The sequence below is a fragment of the Chanos chanos genome, chromosome 2, assembly GCF_902362185.1.
Source record: "Chanos chanos chromosome 2, fChaCha1.1, whole genome shotgun sequence".
NCBI classification, from domain to species: domain Eukaryota; kingdom Metazoa; phylum Chordata; class Actinopteri; order Gonorynchiformes; family Chanidae; genus Chanos; species Chanos chanos.
This window is the reverse complement of record NC_044496.1, coordinates 35,675,607-35,690,662: the sequence shown is the minus strand read 5'-3', so window position 1 is coordinate 35,690,662 and position 15,056 is coordinate 35,675,607. Positions and strand designations below refer to the sequence as shown.

General features: G+C 41.4%; 2 protein-coding genes across 3 annotated transcripts; both read left to right on the top strand.

The window, feature by feature from the left end:
- Nucleotides 1-2,453: 2,453 nt before the first annotated feature.
- On the top strand, nt 2,454-6,585 carry LOC115805715 (palmitoyltransferase ZDHHC7-like). Of its 2 annotated transcripts, XM_030766385.1 has the most exons (7): nt 2,454-2,468; nt 3,401-3,685; nt 4,178-4,302; nt 4,784-4,880; nt 5,182-5,263; nt 5,481-5,611; nt 6,406-6,585. In XM_030766385.1, the coding sequence occupies exons 1-7, from the start codon at nt 2,454-2,456 to the stop codon at nt 6,583-6,585; spliced, it is 915 nt and encodes a 304-aa protein (XP_030622245.1). The 2 variants fall into 2 exon arrangements, with proteins under 2 accessions (XP_030622245.1, XP_030622246.1); XM_030766386.1 differs by lacking the exon at nt 2,454-2,468 and having other exon boundaries at nt 3,395-3,685.
- A 2,993-nt stretch (nt 6,586-9,578) lies between these two features.
- tmed6 (transmembrane p24 trafficking protein 6) lies at nt 9,579-12,258 on the top strand. Its single transcript, XM_030766855.1, has 4 exons — nt 9,579-9,791; nt 10,890-11,016; nt 11,539-11,714; nt 12,025-12,258. Exons 1-4 carry the CDS (start codon nt 9,579-9,581, stop codon nt 12,256-12,258), a joined length of 750 nt encoding a protein of 249 aa, XP_030622715.1.
- The last annotated feature ends 2,798 nt before the right edge of the window (nt 12,259-15,056 follow it).

The following is a 15,056-nucleotide window of genomic DNA, read 5'->3' as shown; positions in this document are numbered from 1 at the left end:
AAGATTAGTTTTTGACTTTGGTCTGGTATATTGGTTACTTCTGCTCATATTAAACATTTGGTAGCATCTGAAAAAAAAGGTTGATATGAAACAAATACCTCATCCAGTTACAACTACCAGTCAGCTATAGTAATGAGATTTTTATAATCAATCTCTATAGATAAAAGCTTGTTATAATCGGTCTCTATCGATAAAGCTTTTTATAATCGGTCTCTATCGATAAAAGCATTTGTGATAGCAGGCCCTGAGGACTCTTACACATTTTAACAGCTATGTTTTTTTTTTTTTTAATGATTTGAAGTCTTAAAACCATCCCTACAATTTTTCCCACTTTTTTTTTATGATTTAGATTGAAATCATTTTTGCAGTGGAATGGGTAGCACTTCGGTCACAGATTTGAAGATCATCGTTCTCTAAATATTTATGGAATCTTTAGGAGCACTTTCAGCAACACAACATATGGATCTGTGTTTTGACACCATGGTATGGTTCATCTGTGCTCTGTGTCCAGGTCTTGGTTTGTAAAGACTACATCATCTACATCTATTTAGACATATATATGTAAAAGGAAATCACAATAACTTGCATACATACTGTAAAATCCCAGATCTTGTTTGAAGTGCCAGTTGTTCACAGACTAATGCAAAAAAAAGAGAGAGAGAATTGGTTAGGATAATCAGGTTTATCTTAGAATCCAGTTTAATGTAATTCTGGGGATGTACTTGTTTTCTCCCCATGCTTTGCATTGAATTTGCTCCTGAACGTACTGAATTCAGAAATGTGGCTCCATTTGAAGACTAACGTCACCCTGTTCCGATGCAACTTATGTTGTTGTTGTTCTTGTTGTGATCTGATTCCCTGTGACCTTTCTGTGTGTCTAATTTGTCTAATGTTTGTTTTGCTGGTTGGGAGAAGAATAAGATTGTGTGAAAAAGTGGACCTGCTGTGAGAAACCGTGTTAATAGCCATGCACACTGCTTTCGGGGGGTAGTATTGTCTACCACTGCTTCTTTATATTAGCAAAGCACTTTACCTACGCCAGGATTATCTTTTGTCCCAACTGACTGCAGCTTACTGCTGTTTAGAAATGTCGCTACTCCTCCCCTCTAAATCTCCTTAAATACTGATAGTGTTACAATAAACCAGACAAAAAAAGAGATGTGTTTAAGAGTTTGAATGTAATTTGATTTGAATCAGTTGGTTGTTTTTAGTAAACTAATACTACACAACCGGTCAGAAAAAAAGGTAGAAAAGCAATTATTTTTGTATAGTGGTATTTCAATTTTATTTTTGTGTGAGAATGCAGTGAACGTGCCTTATTTTATTTGTGCCAAAATAATGTTGAATAAATTCAAAGGAAGTATCGAATGGTTTGTCACTTGCATCTGTAAATTTGAAGAGGGGGTTTTCAAATGTGATGCAACTAAGAAAAATGGTCTTCTGTATTTGGTATGCACCTGCAAGAAAAAGAATCCCAAAATATTTGTATAGCTGGCCTTAAATTGGTTTGAAGTACCTAATTTAATTTGAATTCTCTGGGTTCGTTATATTGGTTGGAATTTTGAAGTCTGTTTTTTTGTTTGTTTGTTTGTTTTGGTTTTTATTTAAGTTGGACTCTTATTTTGAAAAAAAATCCGACTTGACTGCTTCATAGCTCAGCACTCGTTTTGGTCCACAGCTACCGCTGTGTGCGTGTTTATGGATGTGACGGTCCGTGTTACGTGAAAGCATCCTCTAATGAAGTGCGTAAATTAGACTCCTGGAACGTGTCGTTTTGGTAAGCAGTCATTCAGTAATAGTTAAAGAATATGTGAATAAGTCATTGTACATTAACATTTAGTGGCGATTCATATTTCTTAAGCTTGTTCGCCATGCTGAAGTCAATGAAAACTGATAATAGGACGTATAACATCACCTTAGCTTTTGGCTTGTTTAGCATCCTGCTACTACATATTTTGCAAGTATCGGCAAATTACTATTTTCTTCTCTAGATAAGTGCGCCAGAAAATGTCATGGCATGAAAGATAAAAATACTTTTATTTGGATTTTCGGGTTTAAATGTCGGGGATCTAAAAATAAACAGGCATTTCCTGGGATTGCACAATATAAGAAGAGAGAAACTATATGCACCACTGCATATGGGCACTTCCGTTAAATGACGCGTAAACCTTGACTCCGTCCTCAAATACAGATATTATCATAGCAGAACTTTTGCATGTGAATACGTTCTCCCTTGATACTGCATTTAACAATAGCGCTGGCTACTGTGTCTTGTGATACCTGCTTAAACTGTCAAAGTACGACAGCATATTCGTTTGGTGTTTTACAAAGTCAGTGGTGAACGTGAATGTCTTTACAATAATCATCAGTCCACACTGGCAGTAACTACAACAAAACGCAGATCAAGATTTATACAAACATTACGCAGACAGCCTCAGTGATTTCAGGTGTTCATGCGGTCAGCCTCTGTTACCTGAGATTGTTTTTTGGGGGGTTTTTTTTTTGGTTCATAAACATCTCCAAGATCTATCAGCTACATTAAAGGAACCTTTGTGCTTTATAGTTAAAATCCTTGTTTTTAACTAAAATCTAACCTGCGTGCACGCTTATGTTGGTGAGGGTTAAATAGTTCTTGAATTTTTCTCGTTCGGTACAGTGTGTATTTATTTTATATTTAGTGAATTGTTTTGATTCTTTCTTTTCACTATGCAGTTATTCAGAACTAAAGACCCTTAGTTTTCACTACATGATGACTTGTTCATCATCAGTTAATATGGGGGAGCCCTTGGATATTACACACCCACAGGAGCTAGTTTAATGCCACATGACAACCTGTGCTATTGTCTTGTCCTCTGCTTTTGTCTTGCACAGTTGAACTAATTGGACTTGTCTACATGTTACATGGGCATGGCATAGAATTTGAATCACATTGTCAGACATGGTCTATTTGATCTCCTCTCTTCCCAGAGTAGTTAAGAACCAAGTTTTAAGAATGATTCTCGTGGTATCACAGCTTCCAGATTACTCACTGCTGGTCTTATGAAGTCACTGAATGGCATTGTGAAGAAAGGTGCCTGAGGTGAGTTGATGAGTGTGTGTGTGTGTGTATCAATCTTGGATTCTGGATATGTTTAAACTGGAGGTTGTAATCACATGTGACTGTATTTGACTATTTTGACGAGTTACAACAATAGTGACCTTCCCTGTAGTGGACCCAGTACTAGCCCGGAGGAAAACGCAGGGCCTTTTCATGTCTATTTCTGAAAAAGTCAATAGGCTATTTTTGTCCTCAGTGAATGTTATGTGGTATTACTCAGATATCATGTATCTATCCTCCCATTTATTCCCCAGCTCTTTTTTTTTTGTCCTCCACCTCTCCTCAGAGCAGTGTGAGATGCAGGCTCACCGGTTGCGTGACATGGAACAGCAGCACCCCCTGCTGGAGGGCAGGGGTGGTGGAGGCCTGCCTGGTGAAGCCACTCGTGTGTGGTTTATTCAGGACGGCTGTGGGATGATTTGTGCCTCTGTGACCTGGTTCCTGGTGCTATACGCTGACTTTGTGGTCACTTTCGTCATGCTGCTGCCCTCTAAAAGCTCATTCTTTTCTGTTAGCAACGGAGTGATGTTTAATACCCTCGCTGTCCTGGCACTGGCCTCTCATCTGCGCACCATGCTAACTGATCCGGTAATTTAAGACCTGTCTCCCAATGTAAACACCAGTGCGACATTTCCACTAATGAATCTCAGATGTGGCCTGTTTGTATGAGCTGTTTGCTGTCTGCATCATAAAATGCATCTCATAAAATTATGCTTTGGAAAGTCATTGTTATTAAATAATCTCTTAAGTGTGTATTGGATTATAAAATTGCTCTTTAACATTTATATCATCTACATCCATCAGAGTAAGTGCCATTATGGAAGCTGTTAAAAAAGAGTGCACTTTCTGTGTAACTGTAACAGTGTGAGTTACAGTGTCACAGTGTAACACAAGTTACACTCAAATTCATTCCAGTAACATGCTATAACAGAATATGTAAAGGTTATAAAAGGATTCAAAACTATTGTGCACTGCTGTGAGTCACAATGAAAGAGACTCTAAAGCTCATACTCTTTTCTTGAAGATGTGCAGATAGTTGAAGCAGATTTGAACATTCTCTGACTCATCTGTGCTTTTCAGGGGGCGGTTCCCAAGGGCAACGCGACCAAAGAGTACATGGACAGGCTGCAGCTGAAGCCAGGGGAGGTCATTTACAAATGCTCCAAATGCTGCAGCATCAAACCAGACCGAGCACACCACTGCAGGTCAGAACAAGCCCCCACACACACCAGCACAGACGGACTGACTGACTGACTGACTGACGGAGGAACACTCTGTAACAGTTTACAGTCCAGAAAAGCCCTCTCTGCTCACAGTCAGTGTTTTAACCATTCGTTTGAAATATGTCTGTTTGGCTTTGTCACCAGAACATTACACACAGTCACAGTCTTGGTCTGGGCCACATTAGACAGTGTCTTTAACCTTCTGCTACAATCCCATGTATTAGCGTTCATCAGCGCTAATCAAAAAATCTAGATTTGTCAAGAATTGTCAGAATACAGGAACTTAAAACTCATAATGATAAGGACAGTCTTCATGCAGAGATAATATCATAATTCATAATGAATACGCACAGTCTTCATGCAGAGATAATATTTTACTGTCTTATCGCTCAGAGGAGTTTTTCATTTGGTCTATGCGTTTCTGTGAAGAGCAGAGTGAGCTGTGTCTTGTTCCCCGTATCAGTATCTGCAGGCGCTGTATCCGAAAGATGGACCATCACTGTCCCTGGGTGAACAACTGTGTGGGCGAGAACAACCAGCGCTATTTTGTCCTTTTCACAGTGAGTTTGCTCTCAGTTTTGTTCAAGGCTAGTTTGATGTCTCATCCAAACAAGAGCTTACTTAGACCTGCATTTGTGTTGTACCAGTTTTTTGTGTAGCAACTTTAATCAATCAATTCATTTCAGAAACTCAAGTCTACTCCAATACCACGCTTTATTACTTTTGGACAGATTATATTTACTTGGTGTGCAAACAGTGCATCTTATATAACTTCTCTCTCTCTCTCTCTCTCTCTCTCTCTCTCTCTCCCTTCTCTGTCTATAACTCTCTCTCTGTCTGTATCTCTCTCTTCGTATGCAGATGTATGTAGCTATGATCTCAGCCCATGCTCTGGTATTGTGTGGAATTCAGTTCTTCACATGCGTCAGGGTCCAGTGGAGTGGTAAGCAGCACACACCGTGACAGCCGCATGTGTAATCACTCTGACATGACGGAGGTGGAAACTTCACAGACCCTCCGAGTCTGAACACCATAAAACAGTTAGTCTTTAGTCCTGAGGGATGGGACACGTGATGAGGCTCTGTGCATGCAGTGTGTGTTAGTGTAAAGCTGTGTTAAGCTATTGGTGTGTTGTTGGGTTTTTTTTGCACCTTTCGCAGAGTGCAGTGACTTTTCCCCACCCGTCACCATTATACTCATGATCTTCCTCTGCATGGAAGCCATCCTCTTCCTCACCTTCACCGCAGTCATGTTTGGCACACAGATTCACTCCATCTGTGATGATGAAACTGTGAGTTTGACACTATTTAGTGTTTCAGTCTTAACTTTTAGAAAGTATGGGGGAAGGTTGAAAAGGTATCAGCTTTTCTCAATGTTGCATGTTGTCCTTACTACAAATGTCCACACACATCTCGGTAAAATAATACATATTGTTAGAATATAAAGGAATTCACTCAATATAAATGAAAAGAAAACAGTGGGATAGTGTTAACAGTCAATATTGTGTGTCCGTGCCTGTCTATATGATTCATAACTTCTCTTTTTTGTAGAATGTCGTGTAAAGCCAAATCAGAGAGGTGCTTTTTGGATCATTCTTTTAAACGGAGATCTAAACTAAAAAAAACCAAAACATTCAATAAATGTATTAAGAATAGACTGGAATTATTTAATGAATATTCACAAATATGAATATATAATGAATGAATCTGATAAATCCAGTCCATTCTTAATGTTAGCATCAACACATTAGAATCATTCAAATATTACTGGTCAAACTGTTAGCAGCGGTGTTCTTCAGAATTCTGTCTTTGTCTCTGTCCATCACAGATTATTGACGGTGGGCAGATAAACTTTGGTAAACATGCTAATAAACGCGTGGCTCTGTCATTCAGCGCTGGTCTTTGTCACTGCTGTTGATTTTGTTGCCATGCTGATTCTGTGGTGGTGTGTGTGTGTGTGTGTGTGTGTGTGTGTGTTGTGGTTAGGAGACTGAGCGTCTGTGGTTACCTGAGTGTGTGCACATGTGTGTGTTACTTAGGAGACTGAGCGTTTATGGTGATGTGTGTGTGTGTGTGTCTTGGTTAGGAGATTGAGCGTCTGAAGGCAGAGCGGCCGACATGGGAACGGCGTGTGCGGTGGGAGGGGATGAAGAGTGTGTTTGGGGGGCAGCCCTCCCTGCTGTGGATCAACCCCTTCGCTGGTCTCAGACTCAGGAGATTCCTCAGCACTCGTATTCACCGAACAGGACCTGAACTCTCCGTCTGAGCCCTTACCGGACCCTACAGCTGAATGACTGTCTGTCTTTAACTAACACTCACACACAAACACACACACACACACAGAGTCCTCAGAGGAGATTCCAGTGCTTTCTCTGATGTGATTGGAGCTGCATTCACAAATAGCAGGAGATGACTGTGTATTGATAGAACATGCACACTGTGTAACCTGCACAGTTAGGGATTTCAGAACTCACTCACTCACTCATTATCTAAGCCGCTTATCCTAATTAGGGTCATTCTGGAGCCTATTCCAGCATTCATTGGGCAAAAGGCGGGGAAACACCCTATACAGGTTGCCAGTCCATCGCAGGGATTTCAGCACGATTTCCATTATTAATCATATAACATTGCTTTGAAGGGGCTATCAGGGGTGTAACAGAACCACCAGAACCCATCCTTTGGTACAATCCATGACTTTTGATCCATTGTTCACTCTTCCTGGTAGAGAAGAAAAAGTCGGTGTTTGGATTTGAGTTTTGCCTAGTTGGCAAATGCCGGTCTGCCGCTCTGAATGAAAACTTGGGTTTTCGCTGGAAAAATGAAAAAGTGAATGTACACTTTTAGTTTCAGTGATGACAGACACAGGCTATTCTCCATTTTGCAAATCTGGGATCTTGTTCATAAACCTGCAATGGACCTTGTACTGTACAAAAATTAACCACATCACCTATTAAACTGATATCAGAAAGAAAGTTCTGAAACTGACCATTGTTCAAGGAAGAAGTAGGCTGCTAGCTGTCACAAAAAAAACCCTTCTCACCTCTAGCTGACATCCTCCTTTCAGTGTGGTTACTGTGTGTTTGTCATAGCAGTACAGATTAACAACAGCGTTCCCCAAAGAGTACACAGATGTACACTGCCTGGCCAAAAAAAAAAAAATCACACACTCTGATATTTTGTTGGACTGCCTTTAGCTTTGATTATGGCTCGCATTTTCCACGGCATTGTTTCGACAACCTTCTGCAACATCACAACATTAATGTCCATCCAGAGTTAGATTAATTTTTGGTCGAGATTTTGTTTACGACAGGAGAGTCAAACCGCTCTGTAAAGTCCTCTCCAGCACATCCCAAAGACTTTCAATGGGGTTAAGGTCAGGACTCTGTGGTGGCCAATTCCTATGTAAAAATGATTCCTCACGCTCCCTGAACCACTCTTTCACAATTTGAGCCTGATGAATCTTGGCATTATCAAGCTACAATATGCCTGTGCTATTAGGGAAGAGAAAATTGATTGATGGGATAACCTGGTCATTCAATACATTTAGGTACCCAGCTGACTTGATTTTGTTGCCACGTAACGTTGCTGAGCCTAGACCTGACCAACTGAAGCAACCCCAGATCATAACACTGCCTCCACAGGCTCCAAATCCAAACAGTGGCTTTTTTTGGGGCCAGGCAGTGTACTCTACAGAATCTCACTGTGAAGTAATGAATGACGCTACAAGACCTTATGACAGTTTGTGTTCCCTGGCAACACTGCCATCCTCAGACACTTCTACTGCGGGCATGGTGGTATGGACGTCCTTGTGTAGCATTGATCCCCTCCCCAATATGCATTACAGATACTTCTCCAGCAAGTTTGAAACCCAAAAGATCCAGAAACCTATGAATCACTGTCCTGTTGGGGTCCATTCACAGGACATTGGCATAACACAACATTTGCACTTTTGACTGAAGTGACAGTATATTAATTCAGTGACAGTATATTAGTTCATTGAGACCTACTTGAAATCAGTCTGTTCCTTTTAAGATAATTATAAACCATTGCTCTGATATTTTGTAACCAAACATAGGTGATAGCTTTATATTATACTATATTATACATAGGTCATAGCTTTATATAATATATTACATTAGAGTAGATGAGAACTATTCATGCCCTCAGCTGAATGTAACCTAGGACTGAAGGTGTATGAATGATTGTTTGTGTTTGAGGTACTTTTACTTTTTTACATTGTAACACATTTATAGGCAATTCTTTATGCATTTATATGTTTGTTGTGTTGTATTAAGGGCATCTCATATACATTGACTGGGATGTGAGGTCCATATCCAGTGAAACTTGACATTTCATTAACATATCAGTGTGTATGTATCTGGACTTGTCTTCTCCTGGCATGCTTCAGTCCAACTTTGGTCAGGGCCTGTTCTGTGTGTTAGGGGAAATCCTCGCTCCATAAAAACCTGCTGTACCACTTAAACAAGTCACTGGCTACCTAAATCCACGTGTCTTGGTTACCTACAGTGTTCTGTCACTGGAAACCTCTGATGAATAATGAATACACAGAATGGTCACTGTTCCTACCGAGACTGGAAATAGCATGTCATGCCTCAGATTGATTGCAGTACCTCTTTTGTGAGTGTTGGTTTGTTGTAGGACAACACACCGACTCATTTTTCCATGGTGGGATTGTTATGGAAGCAGTAGAATCTGACAATAGAGTGTTGAAAGTTGATTGGAATCAGTGGAAGCGTGTTCACTCAGTGATGTCCTTTAAGGATGGTTTTTTTATTCTCCTGTCCTTCAGTTATGGCCTTTGTAGAATATCATGTTCTTTTATCCATCTTCTGACCACTGACATTCTGTTCTTACCTGTCTTTCTCCATGGTTGTGTTGCAGATAATTTTGTTTGTTCATGCTGTAATTGTGTTTTTCTACCAATGTACATTTACAAAATACAAATGATTACTTCTCAACAATGAGCATGTTATTATTTTTGAAATTCCAAAAAGAATTTCAGGAAATTGAACACATAAAACCAAATAATGGTGAACTGTGACGTATTGATGGCGACATCCACCTGTGCGTTACGATAGTTTTCCCACCCACAGACCTGCTCAGAGCTACACGTCAGGGGTAGAGTTAACCACCTGTTGGCTTCCCAAACCCCAGGATCATTCTCACACTTGTCTCTAGTCTCACTCCAGTGAAGGCAGTTATTCCAGGGAAGTATGTAAGTGCAGTCTCAGCTTGGTAATGTCAGGAAAAGTGTTCAGCCTGGCTCTGCTGCTCTTCATGCTACAGCTGGAGAGAGGAGATCATCTGAGAAGCCCTCATCCCGACATCCCCGATAAAGACCTGTTCTGGGGTGCGGACCAATATGACTTTGCTGTGGTGTTGCCGGCCACTGCGCTGGAGTGTTTCTGGCACTTTGCGCACCATGGCGAGCACTTCTACCTCAACTTCATGGTAAGATGTTCGGGTTGGCCATGCGTGTTGTGTAAAAGGGAAAGGAAATGTCACAACAGCTGTTTTTGTAGATCTGTAAACTGGATTCTTTGAATGTGAAAGTAAAGAGTGATTTCATATGAAATTATGCAACATGTGAAGAAATCAAAAATGTGCTAAAATGTCAAACGGAGGGAATTTGAGGAAATATTTCCCTACTGTTTTTAACTGTGAATTTACTGTAACCATATGGTGAAATGTGTAATGAGGTCAAGTTCGCCATCGGTCACTTGAAAAAGAATTATTCTAGTTTCTGCTTCTTCTGGCATCCCAACTTTTCCATGACTGTGCATAGGGTCTGCAGCAGACAGTTAGTGAGGGAAGAAAATTGTATTTCTTGCCTTAACTCCAGGGACCTGTAAGGTCTGTGTGTTTGTTGTGTAGACTTACACAAACATACCTATTCAGAATCAGGCAACGATCAGGAAGACTTTGATGTGCTGAATCAGGAGTCTTGATTCTGAGCTTAAACAAATATGCACTGTCCTGAGGACATCCAGTCTTGGAGCTGGAAAACACTACACTCATCTCATTATGCACTGCACTATTTGTGCATCTACAATTCACTTTATTAGCATAAGAAAGTCTCCACCTAATTCCTCTGATCTATCACTTAAACTTAACTGGGTGAGCAGGTTCACAGTGTGAAAGAAATTCTATACTGAAGAATGGTGAAATGACCTCAAAGAATGCAAACAATGACTAACGTTTGCTTTCACTGCCTAAATGAACTTGTTTAGCATGATTTAACAGATTTCCTGATTGAATTTCATAACCTGTGCCTATGTTAAGACGAGGGTTGGAGATTTTGTGTTTTCCTAGACTCAGATCTGCATTTGAAAGGAATATCTCAACTTCAGTTTGACCCTAGGAGTAAGGGGGAGAAAAAATGTATAGCATCTGAACAGCCATTTGCTAACAATTTGAAAAGGTAGTGTAAACTTTACCGCAGACACGGCGGTGAGGACGTTTAGAAAATAGGCCATATGGGAAAGTAACAGCTGTGCAAATAAATGGATGAAATTGTGAGTACACACCAAGTACTGTATGTGTGTCCAGGTTCAGTGGGTGACGGGCGTGGCCAATGACAGACACCTTTCCGTCACCGTCAACTCCCCAAAAGGGCTACTGCTGAGCAAGGTCGATGATTCCACCGGTCAGATTGGATTTGATGCAGAGGAGACAGGTGAGCGGTGTCTTATTTATTTGACGTACTCTTTTTGCATTTGATAAAAAAAGTTTTGTGTGTCTGTGCACCACAGTAGTGACTCTCAGTCACTCATATGACAAAAGTTACATTGTTAAAATATGCATGACATTAACTGGATTCCTGATTGATAGACAGACAGACAGACGGATAGATAGATAGATAGATAGATAGATAGATAGATAGATAGATAGATAGATAGATAGATAGATAGATAGATAGTTTGATGTCTTTCATGCAGTCCTGTATTCGATGTTCTCTGATTCAGTCTTATACGAGCTGGTGATCTTAACCACATGCTGTGTGTGAACGCATCCTAAGTCACAAAACAGAAAGGTTAAATGAAGGGGTGATTTAACTTGCATAAATTATGAGGTTTTATAACAGGGCACGGGGATGCTTACATGCTGTTTTCACATGTACCTGTTGATAACATTTAAATACAAAAACTCTTTCTTTTTATGTATTGTGTACATATATATTTTTAAAATATTTCTCCAGGTTTCTATCAAATGTGCTTCAGCAATTTTCACAATCGCTTCGGCAGCATGCAGGTGTTTATGAGCTTTGGAGTGTACTATGATGGACAGGTAGATGCCGACAGACAGAAAGAGGAAGAGAAGAAGAAGAAAGAGGAAACCAACAAACAGCTTAATGACACACTGACGACGATTGAAGTGAGTTGGGAGAAACCGTGAAAGTCCCATGTCATAGTTCTTCTTCTGTCAGGCTGTCCAAACGAATGCCTTGACATAGATCTCATTAGATCTCATCTCATCACATGAAACTCTGGCAGCAGCTTCCCAGGAAATTCACAGGCTGACATAGAACTGAACCCTGTTTTTTCGAATCATGTATTTGTTTGGCTCGTAATTGCATATTCTCTCTTAACTATCCTTCTCTTGCATCTTCTCCCAGAAATGCTGTGTTCCCCAGAGCTGTACACATCTTTTAATACAAAACAAATGTGTGAATTCTGATTTTCAGGACAGCTCAGTCAAAGTGCAGGGTCTTGTTTTCCACATGTGGCGTCATTACAACTTTGGGCGTATGAGGAGGGGAGCGGACTACTACCTGCTCCTGTCCAATGGAAACTACGTGAGGTACTGGTCTGCAGCCCAGAGCATAGTCATCATCCTGGCTGGGTACCTGCAGCTCTTTTTCCTAAAGAGACTCTTCCACACCAAAACCACCACAGAGACGGACAAGCCACGCTGCTGATGTCCCTGACCATTTGCCTGTGATCTATGACATTTGGAGATGAAGATATGCTGATGTTCTATGACATGGATAGGCAACTCTACTTAAATGGAGCTGAAGTCTTGCTGAAATTTGACCCAGTCACCGTCCACCACACCACACCATACCATCCACCACACCATCCACACCACACCATCCACCACACCACAGCATCCACACCACACCATCCACCACACCATTCACCACACCATCCACACCACACCATCCACATCACACCATCCACACCACACCATCCACACCACACCATCCACCACACCACACCATCCACATCACACCATCCACACCACACCATCCACCACACCATCCACCACACCATCCACCACACCATCCACACCACACCATCCACACCACACCATCCACCACACCATCCACACCACACCATCCACACCACACCATCCACCACACCATTCACCACACCATCCACACCACACCATCCACCACACCATCCACCACACCATCCACACCACACCATCCACCACACCATCCACACCACACCATCCACCACACCATCCACCACAACATTCACCACACCATTCACACCATACCATCCACCACACCATCCACACCACACCATCCACACCACACCATCCACACCACACCATCCACCACACCACACCACACCACACCACACCATCCACACCACACCATTCACACCACACCATTCACACCACACCATCCACCACACCATCCACACCACACCATCCACCACACCACACCATCCACCACACCATCCACATCACACCATCCACCACACCATTCACCACACCATTCACACCACACCATCCACCACACCATCCACACCACACCATTCACACCACACCATCCACCACACCAAACCATACCATCCACCACACCATCCACACCACACCATCCACCACACCATCCACACCACACCATCCACCACAACATTCACCACACCATCCACACCACACCATACACCACACCATTCACCACAACATCCACCACAACATTCACCACACCATCCACACCACACCTTCCACACCACACCATTCACCACACCATCCACCATGCCATCCACCACAACATTCACCACACCATTCACCACACCATCCACCACACCATCCACCACAACATTCACCACACCATTCACCACACCATCCACCACACCATCCACCACACCATCCACCACAACATTCACCACACCATTCACCACACCATCCACACCATCCACCACACCATCCACACCATCCACCACACCATACCATCCACCACACCACACCATCCACAGCACACCATCTTATTCAGGAGCTCAGTGAGTGAGTTACTTTGAAACAGGTTTGTGTAATTTGAGTTAGAGCAAAAGCTTGCATATACAGACACACACTCACACCCACACTAACACACACACACACACACACACACACTACTGCCCAACAGTAGTAGAGCTGCTTGCTCCTGATCCAAGTTATCAGACTGCTGAGAAAGAGAGCTTCCACCCAGCTTGAACAAAGCTGAACACATTCTATTAGCTCCCAATGTGAAGTTCCACACCTTTCTCTCTGTCCTCTCTCTTTCATTTTGTTCTCTTTTGACCAACATCAACACATATACCTGAGTGTACTATTCACTGTCCCCTTCCAGGTATGTTTTTCTTATTTTACACTGTTAACTACAGTGAACAGCCTTGCAATTTATGCATAACATTGAATTAAGAGTAAAATTTAATAAATCTCTGAAAAGATTGTGCTGTCTGGACTGTCTGTAAAGTCTTATTGCCTTTGTGGTTAGGTATTCTTACCAGAGATGGTATAGATACTCTTGGTCAAATATTACTCCAATACAAGTGAAAGTTGTTCAGTCAAATTTTAGCTTGAGTTAAAGTACTGGAGTACCTGCTTTTATAAATACTTAAGTATTCAAAAGGACATGTCAACATAGTGTTGTATTGTTGCCACAATGCATTTACAGAGCCTATTGACTCTGAAACAACCTACTGAATGCACTGACTTGTTTGTAGAGCCTGTAGGATAAAAAGCTTGTGGAATATGCTGCAAAGCCTATAGAAATACAACTGAATCCACAAAAGGACAGCCATTGCCACTTTCATTTTTTTAAAAATTTAACACCCCACCCCAGCCCCACAAAACAGCATGGCAGTGTTCTGACACAGCTCTGGCTGTGTGTGTGTGTGCGCGCACGTGTGTGCGTGTGTGTGTGTGCGTGTGTGTGTGTGTGTGTGTGTGTGCGTGCGTGCATGTGTGTGTGCATGTGCATGTGTGTGGGTGTGGATGTGGGTGTGTTATGGCAAATTTTTGAAGACATTGATGAAGTTTGTGTGCAGTAAACAGAGCAAACATTTAAAATGACACAAATATTTCTTCATTTCAAAAATCTCAAATATGAAATTCAGATATGGCCATATGGTTCCTCTGATGAGGAACCTTTATCTTTATCTTTACCATCTTTATCTGCCATAGCAGTAGCCATCATCACAACCACCAAGTTCAACTGTTCAAAAAATGCAGCACACACTTTAAACTTGACTGATGGCGAAGGAGTAGTTTACTGTGATTGTTTTTTCTCCGCTGACGAACACAATATGGCCTATCGCATTTTAGAAAAGAAAATTCATCTGCTGACTTCAAAGCTATGCTTCAAAGTAATGAGTAACGAGAACCTTCATAGAAATGTAGTGGAGTCAAAAGTACGTTATTTGTCTTTCAGATGTCGTGGAGTAAAAGTCATAAGTTTCCAGAGAAATTGATACTGAAGTAAAGATACTCAAAAAATGTACTTAA